Raw genomic sequence first — 15829 nt, 5'->3', positions numbered from 1 at the left:
GGTTCTTGTTAGGTTTTTAGTGTTTTTTTCCAGTAACAACTCAGTCTATCTACAGTACCTCATTAGATACAATGGAATTAATGGTGTAACATCTACAGTATGTAATATCATGTGCTAGTGTTGTACTTACACCATGAATTTACTTTTGCTTTTACTTTTGACATCTCTGGGGGTAATACTGTTTTACTCATTCACTCTCCCGCTCCATTTTTGTACACATTTTCAGCATCTATTTTTTTTTTTTTGGAAAGACCAGCACAGATGTGGACATGGTAGGAGAAGTGCTAGACAGGCCAGCAGGTGGGGTGGGGTGGGATTGGGAAAATTACTTTAGGCCGTAATATGAACTTGGATCTCCATGTGTCCTTTCCCATGTGTAGCACAACTGCTGTTAACAACTGTTAATGGAAGCAACACTGCTACCGATGTCGATGGCTGTTGTGGACCATTCGTTCTCACACAGCCACTCGCTCCTATGAACGTGCTAGCCTGCCACGCCACTCGGCCTCTTAGTCTGAGTTCCAGTGTTCTTACTCTGAGCTTTGATGATCTGTGTTTGTCTGCCAATTGATTGAGCATCAGTAGAGTAAGCAATAAGAATAATGAGAGAAGTGATGTATGGTGAGGAGGAGGAGGAGGAGGAGGATGATGATGATACAGTGCTTGATTGTGATGATGATGGTGATGTATGATGATGCACCGCCTTGATGATGATTGCAGTGTTTGTGCGTTTGTGTTGTTGGTGATTCATGCCCAGGGTAGCACTAGCAGCCCATCATCTCATCTCAACTGAGTCGCTCGCTCACACCCTGCTGTGCATCCCTTGTCCATCAGATGAGCACCAGCACTGTTAAATTACAGGGGAGGAGAAGCAATTTCCTGTGGATGCAGGAGGCCACTGCTTATGTCCTCATTGATATGCGGATACAGCGCTTCAAAGAAGTTGCGCTTCAAATATCTGATATAGAAAATGTTTGAATGCAGGGTGTTAGGGCTGCACAATTAAATCGAATTTAATCGAAAATCGTCATTTAATCGTGATATCGAAATCGTGATTTCAGTCAGGATTTAATCGTGGCAATAGTGACCTGCCTTTGAGCGTCCTTGAAGCCAGATCATACCGACAAGCTGGCGTTTCTGGCCAGAAATCTGTCCACTTAAGTTTCATGCGGTTGCCTTTTGCATAATTATTACAATTCAGTTTTATTTTGTTCATCCTGACCCGTATACAATTCATTCTTGGTTATATTTCATTTTGTTTTAATTTTATATAAAATTCTGCAAAAAATCAATAATCGTGATTAATAATCTTTATTCCGATTTTGACCCAAATAATCGTGATCATCATTTTTTCTATAATCGTGCAACCCTACAGGGTGTTGAGTTGTTGAATAAGCAGAAGAGCTCCTTTCAGATTTGACGTGTCATCTGATTTTCAAGACCTACTTGTAGGGTAGAGGGATGAAGGTGGAATTTATGGCTTTGCATTGACGGGAGTTCCTTCAGGCATCTTTCAAATGTTTCAAATGTATTTTCAAATGCATACTACCTAAGATTCTAACCAATCAGACCATTTATTCCAGACACGTGATGTGCACTTCCTCTTGTCATTCGTTCCATGCTTTTCTGGACCAGGAAGAATGGAGAATACTATGCAGATTGGCCAGACTAACTAGAGCACTAAATTCAATGTAGCAACACCAGTATGGGCGTGCCCAGGCTAACCAGAGTCAGGTGTGTGTGTGTGCCTGTGTGCACGTGTGCAAGTGTGCACGTGTGTGCGTGCGATGAGTATGGGTGTGCCCGGGCTAACCAAATTCAGTGATTTGAATGGTCTCATGGGTGGGTGTGTGTGTGTGTGTGTGTGTGTGTGTTTGTGTGTGTGTGTGTGTGTGTGTGTGTGTGTGTGTGTGTGTGTGTGTGTGTGTGTGTGTGTGTGTGTGTGTGTGTGTGTGTGTGTGTGTGTGTGTGTGTGTGTGTGTGTGTGTGTGTGTGTGTGTGCGTTTCCCCACAGGACGGCGCTTATCCTGGGTTGTGAGTACGCGTGTAAGGATGCGGTGGAGGTGCTGCTGCGGAGCGGCGCGGAGGTGACGGCGCAGGACGGCTTCGGCCACGACTGCTACCACTACGCCCGCCTCAGCAAGAACGCAGAGCTGGTCACTCTGGTCAAGGGCTACCTGGATAATGCCAACAAAGGTAAGGTTATCTGCAGCACCTGAACACACACACACACACACACACACACACACGTTTCCGTTTCATCTAGTCTCTCTCCTCTCCTCCCTTCTCTCTTCCCCTCACTTCTCTCCTTCCATCTCTTTCCTGCGTCATCTGTCTTCTCTCCTCCTACCTCACCTTCTCTCCTTCACGGTCCCCGCTTGCCTCTCTCCATCTGCCCCTGTCCCTCTCAAACTTCCCATTTGCACCTCTCCTTCTTTCTCATCTCCCTGCCTCTCCCTGATATCTCTCCTATCTCCTCCACATTCACCTGTCCGTTTCATCTAGTCTCTCTCCTCTCCTCCCTTCTCTCTTCCCCTCACTTCTCTCCTTCCATCTCTTTCCTGCGTCATCTGTCTTCTCTCCTCCTACATCCCCTTCTCTCCTCTCTGCCTCCTCCTCTCCCATACTCTTGTATTGTTACCCTGTAGGGGAGGTTTGTTCCCTTCATCTTGCTGTATGATCGGGGACTACGAATGGACTGTGTGTATGTACAGTATGTAATGGTGAATGCTGGGTGGTTTAGCGGTAGGTGGGCATCTCCCCAGACACAAGGCTCTGTGTGCCCACACCCAACTGCCACTTAGACTCAACAGGCAGAGAAATAGCCCAGAGAACATCGGGGGAGGCAGACTAAGCACTCCCCCTACAATAGCTCGACACTCGACAACAAAGGGTCCATATTACAATGGAAGCCGGTTTTAGCCCGGTCGTCTGAGGTAAAGCCGTCTTGCACTCGTATGCTCTCGTATGCGCACACACACACACACACACACACACAACTCATCCGTTTCCCTAATTCCCTCCACCTCATAAAAGGAAGGTAAAGGAAGTTGCAGGTATTCAGCACCCCAAATGACTAATTTGTTTCAGAATGACGGGGAGAGAAAGAGGAGAGGAGTGGGTGATGAAGGAGAGGAGGAGTGAGGAGGAGTGGGGGAAGGAGGAAGTGGAAGAAGATGAGGAGGAGTGGAGGGGTAGAGGTGGAAGAGGAAGAAGAGGGAGATGAGGAGGAGTGGGGGGCAGAGGAAGGGGAGAAAGATAAGGAAAATGAGAAAGAGGAAAGAAAGAAGAGGAGGAGGTAAAGGGAGAGGGGAGGAGGATGAGAAGGACGACGATGAGGAGGAGGAGGAAGAAGAAAAAAATTACCCAATTTTAAGTTTCCACTCTCCAGATCTCCTCCCAGACTCGTTCTACGGTCTGTGGACAAAAGCAGTTTCACATCTTCACAGCAGAACCCTCAAGGCTGTTTCTATCTCTCTAGTATCATACTCGCATCTGTGTCGAAGCACAAACAGAACATGAGTACCTTTCATGCTGCATACTCCTGCTTGTTAGCCATAAAGCTGACAGGCGCATCAGAGCACGAGGCGCGGCCGAGGGAAGCGAACTGAGGCGAGGGCGAGGAGTGCGAGGTGTTGATCGCGTTTGGTGTGTCAACCCTAATTGATATTCTCACTCCAACATCTGCCAGCGAGTTTGTTTCCATCTGCAGTGCTTATTTACACCGCTCCCTAATTGCTGTGTAATTGTGTATCACAACAACTTTTTTTTCAGAGGTTGGGGGGGGCAGAGACAACTGAGGCAGACAGAGCAGGGGGTTTCTATATGATCAAGCTCTGACAATGGAGAGTGTGTGTGTGCACGTGAGCAGTTTCTGTCCTTGCTTCATTATACAAGGTGAACACTCCTCTTCCTGTGTGTATTTTTTTTGTATCCGCGCCAACTTACGGCGCTTTTCTGTCTTTCACAGCAAAAGACACTCTCAGGATGGAGATGAAGAAGAGACAGGTGAGATGGACACACACACACACACACACACACACACACACACAAACACACACACACACACACACACACACACACATACACGCACACACCTATACTATACTGGCACGTCCCAGATACTTTGTTGCATCCCCCTAAAATAATTTATTATTATTATTATTATTATGATTGTCATTATAATTACTATTAATGATGATGATGGCAAATTGCTGTAATTGCCTCAGTGACTCCCTTCCTCATTCATCCCATTTTGTTCTGGAGTGCTCTCCTGTAATTGAAGCTCCCATGCGGTGCCTTTGCAACAGGCACTTTTGGGCTTGTTTGTCCAGGGGTCGTGGTTTCTCATTAACATCACTTTAATGCTGTTTTCCAAACGCGCACGACACGGTCGAGTTGTTAGGGCTGTTGTTGCTGCTCATTTGGCTGCTGAAGGATTCTAATGAAAATGAATGAGGATGCTTTGTCTAGAGGGGGGTTCGGACAGGATGCACGCACACACACACAGGATCGTGCACACTCGCACAGGATCGTGCACACTCACACAGAATAGGTGCACACACACAGGGCTGAGGTGGTGCTAAAGCACCTGCCCCTTTGCCCTACTGGACAAAAAAATGCCCTTTTTGAAAGCTATTTTTTGAAACCTTTGCCGTCACAATGTACTGTGATCCATGTTGACTAGTAAGGCAGCCGGAAGTTTCACATGCGCACCCCCTAGCCTGGGAAATCCCATACTGCTTTGCACAATCGTTCAGATCTGAAAGACAGCATGGAATCTACTCTCAGCGAGGGTACCAGATCATGGTCCCTGTGTCTCTTCAATCAGAGAGCAGGGAGGCATGGAAAGGCGATAACTTCAGTTTGTTTGAATAGATACAGCTGACACAATGGGCTGTGGCTATGTATGCCAAATGTTACACATTTGTAACGCCCAATAAACAGCCGTCATCAATCATAAACCACACACCCTTTACGGGATTTACAGTAGGCAGGTCTCAAGGCCTTATCTCACTTGTGATTAGGTCTGGTGATAACCAGGCAACCCGAGCTCCCCTTCAGCACCTCAAATGGCATGCCACTGCACACGAGATTGGGCACAGGGATGGTGAACAGGGAGTTTGAGGTGGTTGATGACCTACCTGTGTGTAAAGGTGATGAATGTCTTAGTTTTTACACTCTGCACCTATGTGATCAGGAGACATGTTGAAATAGTACATCAAAATCACACACTTAATGCAATTTTTGCGTTTTAGAGTTGGGCTAGTACAACTTGTGATTTTTTTTTGCACACTTCAGCTGGAAGATGCGTTGGAGCTGACCCAGAGGTCACTGATCAGAAAACAAAACGGTCCTGCACACGCTTTTTTTCTAGTCAGCGCTGCACTAGTGGCTGCATCTGCCGCAGACTCTGATGCAGTCTATTCGCCTGCTGTTGAACATCACTGCCCTCTGCTGGCCAGATTGCACACATGCAGTCAGGTCCCCTGTTCCATTCCGTTCCGCTTCGATTCCTCAAGGGCGCTTAATAACCGCCATCTGTCTCTTTTATTTACAGCAATCGGTGGAGAAGAATGTCGAGTCAGCAACAAATGCAAACAAGGATCAGGTGATACATGTAAGTTTATTCTTGGCCTTTAAAGTACAGATTTGTCTTACTCAGCAGCAGGTGTCAAGTGACAAAGAAGAAGACCATTTTTTCCCTTAGTTTGGGAATATGCCTGTGGGTGGCTCACAAGCAGGCTTTGTTTTGGAAGTCATCAGTGCTCATGTTTTTATTTTGTGGTCTGCTGGTACCAGATGTAAGTTTACACAAAACATAAACCATAGACCATAAACCAAATGAGGGTATCTTTGATGAATTGCGTTTCATTGTGGTATACTTTTGATCTTGGGTTCTGAAAGTTCCTGCCACAAATTTTTATCCAACCAGCTCTGAATCAGCTGATCGTAATAAGTACTCAAGATGGTCTCTAGTTACGTAAAGGAGCCACTGTGTAATATTCTAGTAGTTTATTTCCAGAATTCATGTTTCACGAACACTTATCACAACCATTCTAAGTATTCATTATTTATGATTCGTTTTTCATTATTCATTATCCATGGTGTCCCCCACAGGAGCTGGAGAGACAGAATGAGAGTCAGCAGGAGTCTCTGAGGAAGTTCCACCAGGAGCAGAGAGCCCTCATGGACAAGGTTAACATGCTGCAGCAACAACTCAGCCAGGTAGACGCACACACGCACGCACACACACACACACACACACACACACACACACACACACACACACACACACACAGACACACACACACACACACACACACACACACACACACACACACACACACACACACACACACACACATTGTCTTTCTCTCTCCTCACTGATTCACTCAGTCACTCACTCTCACGCATGCACACACGCACACATATACACACACACACAGCCCCTTTTCAGTGCACCACACTGACACTCAGAGCGATACGCCTCATGGTTTTCTCACAAGACTCCCTCTGCTGGTGAACACTTGCAAATGTTCAATAGTGAAAACTCAGTCAATGGGTGCTGCTGATCTGATCTGGCATAAGCTTGCCTGAAAGCATTTTCCCCTGTCTTTCCTTACTTACTGGGGTTGCCACAAGAGGCCATTTTAATATTATTTGTCTGTAAAAAAGCAATAGCATGGAACAATACTGATTACTTGAATTGCATTCTGTATGTGAGCCGTGTCCTCTGCTAGGGTTAGGCACTGACTTTACTAATCTGTTCTCACCTTTACAGAAGTCTGCCCTGGAGGACGTCCACATGGAGGTGAGTGATTAGGACATTGTTTCGCTTTGTTCTGCTAAAGTGGATTGTGGAATAATTTCCGACCTCGATTCTTATAAATTCATAATGTACACACGCACACAATCCTTACATGGGCAGTAAGCCCACAATACCCCCCACAGAGTGTCCTTAGTTCACACCAGCAGCCCTGACGAAGTCAGTTACCCCCCACAGTCTTTAACACACACACACACACACATACATACACACACACACACACACACACACACACACACACACACACACATACACACACACACACACATACACACACACACACACACACACACACACACACACACACACACACACACACACACACACACACACACACACACACACACACACACACACACACACGCACCCTCCCCATCAATAAGGACCCCTACAGCGTGTCCTTAATTCACACAGGCGCGGCCCTGACTAAGACCGTAACCCCTTCAGTGCCCCATGCGGCGATGCATAAACACGTCTCTGTTTGCTTGGCTTGGCCCTTTCAGAGGGAGCAGCTGAAGCGCATGCTGTCAGCCAAGGAGCGCGAGGACGGAGGAGGAGCGCGGCCTGCCGAGACCGTCAAGGTGCAGATGAAGAGCCATGTGGTCAGTGCCCAACACACACACTGCGCTGCACTACACTGCTATAAATGTATTCTACTACACACACTAGACTACACTACAGGGGTGCATTTCTCGAAACCAAAGTTGCTTACTACATTAGCTACTTTGTTGTTTTCAATGCATTTTCCCATTGGCATCTACCGAAGTTGCTAACAGGCTAGCAACTTCTCTTTTGAGAAATGCACCCCAGATGTGTCCCTACTACACTACTACAAATGCGTTCCTACTACACACACACTACACTAGTATAAATGTGTGCCCACCACACGCATTACACTGCACTTCTACAAGAGTGTTCCTACTATGCACGCTACACTACACTACTACAAATAAATGTGTCCCTACACACTACACTACACTACTACAGATGTATTGCTACACACACTACACTACTACACACGTGTTCCTACTACACACACACGCGCGCGCGCGCGCGCGCACGCACGCACGCACGCACGCACGCACACACACACACACACACACGCACAACAGTACTAAAAACTAATTCCTAAAAATTCCCTGTGTTTGTGTATGGACAATCTTAACAAGTGGTACAGAAGATTACACTACACATTGCCTACTACATGCACTACGCTACGCTACGCTACGCTACACATTGCCTACTACATGCACTACACTATGCTACGCTACACTACACATTGCCTACTACATGCACTACACTACACTACGCTACGCTACACTACACTACACTACTACACACTTATTTCTACTACAAATCTCCAGGGTAGTGTGTAAGGAACATCCTAAGTACTGCAGAAGATGATGCAATTATCCCTGCTACTATAAATCTCCTGTGTGGTGTGAAAGAAAAGTCATAAATACTACAGAAAATAACATTAGAAATTTCCTTTCACAGACTGCAGTATTTATGATTCTTGCTTTTACACTGCCATGGATCTCCTTTCCTACTCATAGACTATTAATGAGTTGAGATTTTCAGGCCCTGTCCAGCTGGCCTTGAATCGTCGTCTTTGTGGGTGGATTTGACTAACAAATTCAATGTATTTACAGGGGGATTACTCTGGACAATCTGTTATCAAAGGTGAGTGTGCTTTCTTTCTTTCTTTCTTTCTTTCTTTCTTTCTTTCTTTCTTTCTTTCTTTCTTTCTTTTTCTTTTTTCTTTCTTGTATTTTCGCAGTATCCCTCTCTCTCTCTTTCTCTTTTTCTCTCGCTCTCTCCATCTCTCTATATCTATCTCTCTTGGATCTCGCTCTCTCTGTCTCTCTCTCTCTTGGATCTTGCTCTCTCGCTCTCTCTGGAGTACATGTGCTATTGCAGTTAACCCAAAAACACAACTTCTAGCTCTAATGAGCGTTGTCATGCAGTGCAGAGCCGTTTGATCACAAATTCTGTCCACGTCTTGTCTGACCTGTTTCATGAAAACACTGACTTCCACTTTTTTCCACTTCCTGTTTTGTTGTTCTCCTACAGGACGGGAGAACATTCTCGTGAGGCAATCCCACAGTCTGGATTCCGCTCAGGTATTCCAAGTAGGAGTATGTTTTTAAATGATTTTTTTTACTTTTGAATACTTTTTTTCCCGGACTCATGGGGTTCACAGTCTGTTAGTTCGGAGATCACAAAAGTGTCTCAGTGCTTTGATGCAAAATTGAACAGCTAGTAGTCCATACTGCAGTAATGATGTGAATGACCTTGTCCTCCTTGCTAGCACAGGCTGCTTGCATCAGCCCTAGCCTATCTTAAGTGTTAAATAAGTACGTTTGAGGTTTTTTTATTTGGTACCTTCGACATCCATTGCTACGTTAAATACGACTGCTCACAAACTAGGAAGTGCAAACACATGGAGAAAGTTTTTACCCTGAATTTAGCAATTTATCTTTACTACAGTTGAGAAATTTCCTGAAATAAGGTGGACTGTTCCTTTAAGAATAGTAGAGCCGAGTCAAATAAATAAGTTGGCACATTCTCAAATCATCAGGTCTACTCTGCAGCAAGAGGGAGATTTATAATTCCATTAGCTTTTAATCGACAGCATTTTCCCACTTAAGGATAAACTTGAATTTGTGGTGGGGAGCACTTTTGTGACCTCTCTTGTGTTATTAGAAGTTTCTAATCCATTTAAGTTAGTGTGTGAGTATGTGTATGTGTGTCTTGTGTTGGCTGGTGTGAAATCGACAGGAGCTAAGTGCTCACTCACCTAATCCAAAATGTCCCAAAAGTAAGAGTGTGTGTCTGTGTGGGTGTCTGTGTGTGTCTGTGCGTGTGTGTGATAGTTTTTGTGTAGGAGGTCAGAAATGGACAGCTAGAGCCCGTATAATCCAAAATGTTGCACAAAAAAACAAAATGTCATGTCTGGTCACCTTGCAGGTCCTTGTGTGTGTGCGTGCGTGCGTGCGTGCGTGCGTGCGTGCGTGCGTGCGTGCTAGCATGTGTGTGCGTGACAGTGTTTGTAGGGGCCAAATGGACAGATACAGCCCACATAATACAGTCCCTCCAGGAAATCGCGATGTTGCGATCGTGTCGTTTTTCGCAACTTCAATGAATTCCCGCGAATTCTGCGCGAGAGCGCAACTTTAACCAATCACTGCGATTTCCCGCAACTTTGAACACTTTGAACCAATCCATGTTGCGCTGACTTCACTGACGTCGACAAACTTCCTTTCAAAAAGGATAATACAATAAAAAAATACAATAAAAAAGTAACCTAGCAATCAGTCCCAGCACTTTACTATGCATGTACAAAGTTGTAGGTGAGGGGGGGGAAACTAATGTAGGAAACGCCATGTTCTCATTGCGCGTCTGCTCGCATGGTCATAGGAGGGAAAATGTATGCCTAGTCTGGCATAACCAATAGGCCTACATTTTTAAAATGTGGTAGGCCTACATAAATATATAATTAACACTTCATGACAGTCATCTACATTACGCCAAGTATAGGGCTCCTACAACAAGATGTGTTTTTTTTCTAAAGCGGTCCACCTGCTGGACCACTTTGTTGTTTGACTTGTGCGCGTACAGAAGGCAACATTTTCCCTCCGAATTGAGATGTCCACAATTTGTCTTGTCCACAACAAAGGAGTAATTTCCATCCTTCATTGTGAATGCTGCGTGCGTGCCTGGCCGATATTAATCTCTTTCGCGCAAATTGGGCTATGGCTGGATACGAGCACTTGGTGACCGTGGTGTCAAATCACTTTCGTTTAACCTGGCGCGGTCAAACGGGCAAGGAACACGGAACATGAATAAAACCAGAGCAGACACGTTGGAAAGCTGTGGGACTAAGTTGGAAAACTACTTTCTGTCTCTCCCTCTCCTTCTCTCTTCCTTGCGCGATTGATTGATTGATTGACAGCTGAGACCTCCGTTCTACAGGCGACGTGGTCGTCTTCTATATTCACAAGAGCACCAAAATTAATAGGGCCTATAATTTCTGAGCATTATTCAGCAAGCACCCTTCACAACTGGAAATCTGTGAACTCTATCCTCGTTACATTGAATGATCATCAGCCGTTAATTTAAAGCCGGCTGACGGCGCAGGAGAACAAAAAAGAAACCCTAGGCCTATGCCTTCTTTCGAAAGCGACCCCTCCCTCTGCTTTTATTTGTGTTGCTTTTGACAAGCTTGAAAATTAAACGCCGACACAGGCAGGCTATGTGTAGCAGACGACTCACATTAACCAGGATTTCAGTCACAAGAGTTCCTGTCACGCAAACCTCAACAGGGTGGACATGCCTAATTCCGCCCGCCTACTTATAAGTGATACTAGTTAATTATGTATCCACTGTTTAAGTCAGGAATGGATATCGACATGATACGAAGTTTGTATGCTTACAATTTGAAACGGTGATGACATTTAAAACAGAGTCAAACGGCCATAAACAGCATTGTAATGAAGGGTGTCGTAATGGCAGCATGAAAGAGATGGAACTTTTCACGACGACATTCTGGTTAAAAACTCGCCCTGGCCGCTTCCCTGCTTTGCTTAAGGACCAAAATTATAATATAAAAATGGAAATAATATAAAAACACCAGAGGACTGGAATGTGGCAGTGTCCTTTACTTTCAAGCGTGGGGAAACACATTAAACATCGCAACAAAAATCGCACCTTTCACTTCATGCCGCAACAAAATCGCAACAACACAGTAAGAAGCTCCGCAACTTTTATCGCAATTTTCTGGAAATCCTCGCACCATGTGGCAATTCCGACCGTGATTTTTTGAGAAAATGCCTGCGATTTCCTGGTGGGACTGATAATAATCCAAAATTGCCACAGGAAAGCTAAAATGCCATCTGTGGTATCTCTGCAAACATTGTCCTATTCATTCATGCTTGTGAGTGTGTGTGTGTGTGTGTGTGTGTCCTACGCTCCCAGGTCCTACAGTCGGCTGCGCCCTGCCGCTCCGTGACTCGACCGCTGGAGCTGACGCGCGTGCCGTCGGTGACGGGAGAGCCGGAGAGCCTGCGGCGGGAGCTGGAGTCCCTGCGCAGGAAGCAGGAAGTGTCGGAACAGGAAGTGGTCCAGCTGCAGGCGGCGCTGAGCCACAAGAGCCAGGAGTGCGAGGAGCTGGCGCAGAGCCGCGACGCCACCAAGCGCGAGGCAGACCAGCAGGTGCGGCAGCTGGAGGAGGCCCTGGGGGACGTGCAGAAGAGGATGCTCGACTCCGAAGCCAAGGTACCTACAATTATGCATATGACGTATAAAAGTCCTAGCTATTCAGTGGTATCACCAAAGATCCTCCTATTAGAGTAGGATGCATCAAGGCGCTACTCTTCCTGGATCCCCATGATGTCAGGTGAGCACTTTAGCACACTCCTTTGAATTGGGTAGGCGGGGTTCAGGGTATCTTACTCTAGTAGACGATTCTTTGGTATCATTAAACATCTTCTAGTTGAGCAAGATAAATAAAACTCCGCCTACCCAATGCAAAAGGAGTGTGCACACGTTCGGTCTCCTAAGGGGGGAGGTGGTTGCATAAGATGTGCACTACCGCCATTTACAGCGCTGAGGGAACTCCATTTATTCTCAACCTTAGGTCTCCTAAGCTGAGGTGTCCTAAGGGGGAGGTTCACCTGACGTCAAATAGATCCCGGAAAAGTACAGGCTCGAATTATCTTACTCTACTAGAAGATGCGTGATATCACCATGAATAGCATCTCAGAGCACTGCAGGCCTAGGTTCTCATGGGTAGCATAAAGGCAGTAGAAAGGTTTTCATTTGCATTGTGTAGTGCAGAGCAATTGGGTGGTTTTACATTGAAACCACATGAAACTCAAATGCAACAATAAAAGAATAAATAAAATGTTTAAAGATCAGATGAAGCACCTGCATTCTGTAAATGTCACTGTAGCGTTCTGGAGTGCGTGCACATCCAGATAAAACAGGTTCCGGGCTTAAGCACGATGAAACACAAAAAGATAGAAGGTCCGCACACTGTTGCTGCTCCCAACATTTCGACCAGTCTGGTCTTCATCAGGTATAGGTCTTCTGTAAATGTAACATAAAAAGTCAGTTAGACATCAACCTTAAATATCTATACTGAACTATAAAAGAATAAGTTAAATAAAATGATGATCTTGTTGTACTTCATTCCTCAGGTGAAACAGCTACAGGCCCACGTGGTGGCGGTTAAGGAACACCTTAGCAACCAGCTGGTGGACGACCTGAAGGCTCAGCTTGGAGACCTCAAGGCCAAGTACGAGGGCGCGTCGGCAGAGGTGTGTATGTGTGCACACGTGCATCCGTGCCTTGATTGAATGAATGAATTTATTGATTTATTTCACCATTCTTGATATAAAACATGGGACAGCAAACTGAATCATACATGAAAAGAAAGAAGAAAAAGTAATCGTCCACTTGTTGTCTGTATTAAACCCTATTTCGACCTCCTTTTGTAATGCTTTTTACTGATGGAAGAGACGCATGGAAGTAAATTAGTGGATGAAAAAGTGTAATCCTACGCGTATTATGAGCGAATGTCATTGGCAGCAGCTGATCAAATCAAGTAGCACGTTTCTACTGATTTTATTTGTTTTGACCTGTTGACTTACTATCGAGCTGTCATAACGGAACACTGACTTTCTGTATTGCTACGCTTCACTCCGCTTCAATCCTCCTCCATGTGACCCTGCTGCTGTTATGATATTGACAATAAAGTTGACCTATGTGGCTGGTAGGTGGGGCGTGTGCGTAACCACCTGAAGCAGAGCGAGAAGGCCCTGGAGGAGTACAAGAAGAGCGAGGGCCAGCTGGCTGTGGAGGCCGACAGGCTGACGCAGGAGCTCAACATCCTCAAGGACGAGAGGGAGGACATGGCCGACACCCTGCTGGACATGGAGGCCCACGTCAAGGAGGTGGGTGGACTAGAGAGTAGAGTAGTCTAATTTTTTGAAGTGGGTAATTTTGACTCATTTCCCGATTTCTTTTTGAATTTTTAGTGGGAATACTGTATATATTTATGCTATTCTAAAAAATGGATCAATCCAGTAGGCTATATATAGGCTACCCACGGCCCTGTCCGACGAGCCACACCCCCTCTTGAAGAGAGATAGGGGGTCTTGCTTATCAAGCTACCTGCCAGAAGACGGTATGCCAGATACCACCAAGAATTGAAGTTCCTTAAAAATACGAGCTGTCAACCTCGAGCTCCGTAGCGCTTGTGCGCCCACTCTTTTCCTCAGAAACCGTCAGTTCATGCAACGCATAAAACAGCCTCGGAACAGCGAATCATGGTATTAACCTAATCACAACCTGTACCAGCACAAAGTTTTGCACGAACAGACAACTTGTGCGACAAACTGTAAAACGTGTGCTGAGGGATTTTAGACAGGATCTGTCTTTGCACGCGCACTGTTGTGAAAAGCAGAGTAGAACGCACCATCCGATCTGTCTCTGTCATCCCATTGACTGTCAAAATTGGTTGACCCTCCTCCCTTGGTTTACTTATGGCTGTTTGCTTCACGACAAAGTGAAAGGAGTTCCCGTATTTTCGGGAACTCAGAGAGTACTTGCATTGCTCTTGACCTGACTAGTTGCAACGCTGAAGGTGTTGCGTTAGGAGGGCGCGGCCTGGCTAGGTCAATGTTGCTCCTCCAGTCGTTCCCTCCGCCCTCGTACCTCAATGTTGTCTCTCCTCCCGTTTCCCTGTTGTCAAGCAGTGCAGAGCTTCTTATCAAGGACTTGTCCGCATTCAGTATCTTGATTGCAAATTAGAGACTAATTAATTCCTAGACTTGAATTGACTAACTTCTGAATAATATGTTTTGCAAGAAATTGAATCAAATTAATATCATGAGATGTCATCATTTATGTTGAACCTCACGTTACAAGACTAGAGGCCAAAAGAAAATTGTATGCACTTAACAGGGATAGTGTTTATTAATTCTCTGCATCCCCCTCCCCAACAAGGTGGAGGTGCGGCTGGCTGCCATGGTGCCCGCTGAGAAGTTCGACAACATGAAGAACCTGCTGACCAATGCCGTGGACGAGAAGGAGAAACAGCTGGCTGAGCTCAGGGAGGACTACGACCGCGTCCTCGAGGAGGTCTGTATATTATAATAACATTATATTATGATGCATGTCTCGATTTTTAACCCGTGGACATGGTGGTTAGGGATTTGGTCATGGGATTGAAGAGTGTTTGGGGTTGAATCCCACCCTTATCAGTTGGTAGAATGTGTGGTCGATAATAATCCCTCTGTGTTCTCTCTGGTGTGGTCTCCCTTCATCCATGTATGAAGTATCATTTAGTGAACCACTACCCTGAATCTAAACCTAACCACTACTCCCAACCACCACCCTGGATCCAAATAAATTGAAATAACAACATTGCTAAATGTAATCTGATTTGGTGATGTTACAGTACTTTTCATGTCGGCCAGTAAACATGTGGCTGCGGGAGTTTGAATTGTACATTTAATGTTGGTTTTTTTTTTTTTTTTTTTTTTTTTTTTAAATTAAATTTAGAGGGAACATTTCAAACCGTCTATACAGTGCTCGTTTTCACATTACATTTGGTGATTGGCGGTGATGTTCACTTCGATTTTGTCCATGACTTAAACCATGACTATCTTCAGGTGGCTGAGCTCCACAGGGAGATGGACAACCGCAGCGGGCCTGATGCCATCAACGTCCCCCTGCAGGAGCACGAGAGGGTGCGGGCCGCCCTCGAGGAGCAGAGCGCCAGCCTCAAGAGGAAGCTGGCCGACGTCACCTCCAAGAGCCAGGCGCTCATACAGGTGAGGAATACTGGAGTTCAGTGATTCTCAAGCTGAGGGTCGGGGCCCACTGCTGGGGCCAAGAAATCGAAATATCACATTACATTACATTACACTTAGCTTACGCCTTTATCCAATGCGACTTGCATTGCATCATTTTTTTAAGTACAGGGTATTGGTT

General features: G+C 45.6%; 1 protein-coding gene across 3 annotated transcripts in view; it reads left to right on the top strand.

Moving 5' to 3' along the window:
* uacab (uveal autoantigen with coiled-coil domains and ankyrin repeats b) overlaps positions 1 to 15829 on the top strand; it is a 65028-nt gene that overhangs the window by 40800 nt on the left and 8399 nt on the right. For all 3 annotated transcript variants that reach the window (XM_063188409.1, XM_063188410.1, XM_063188411.1), the window contains 13 exons: positions 2015 to 2196; positions 3971 to 4008; positions 5561 to 5620; positions 6121 to 6228; positions 6785 to 6814; positions 7333 to 7431; positions 8482 to 8512; positions 8903 to 8952; positions 11807 to 12106; positions 13030 to 13149; positions 13609 to 13785; positions 14840 to 14974; positions 15508 to 15669. In XM_063188409.1, coding sequence (XP_063044479.1) covers positions 2015 to 2196; positions 3971 to 4008; positions 5561 to 5620; positions 6121 to 6228; positions 6785 to 6814; positions 7333 to 7431; positions 8482 to 8512; positions 8903 to 8952; positions 11807 to 12106; positions 13030 to 13149; positions 13609 to 13785; positions 14840 to 14974; positions 15508 to 15669 — 1492 coding nt within the window. The remainder of the gene's footprint in view (positions 1 to 2014; positions 2197 to 3970; positions 4009 to 5560; positions 5621 to 6120; positions 6229 to 6784; positions 6815 to 7332; positions 7432 to 8481; positions 8513 to 8902; positions 8953 to 11806; positions 12107 to 13029; positions 13150 to 13608; positions 13786 to 14839; positions 14975 to 15507; positions 15670 to 15829) is intronic.

Source organism: Engraulis encrasicolus, chromosome 22, assembly GCF_034702125.1.
Source record: "Engraulis encrasicolus isolate BLACKSEA-1 chromosome 22, IST_EnEncr_1.0, whole genome shotgun sequence".
Lineage (NCBI taxonomy): Eukaryota > Metazoa > Chordata > Actinopteri > Clupeiformes > Engraulidae > Engraulis > Engraulis encrasicolus.
Note: the sequence above shows the minus strand (reverse complement) of the source record. Positions and strands in the feature narration are given on the sequence as shown.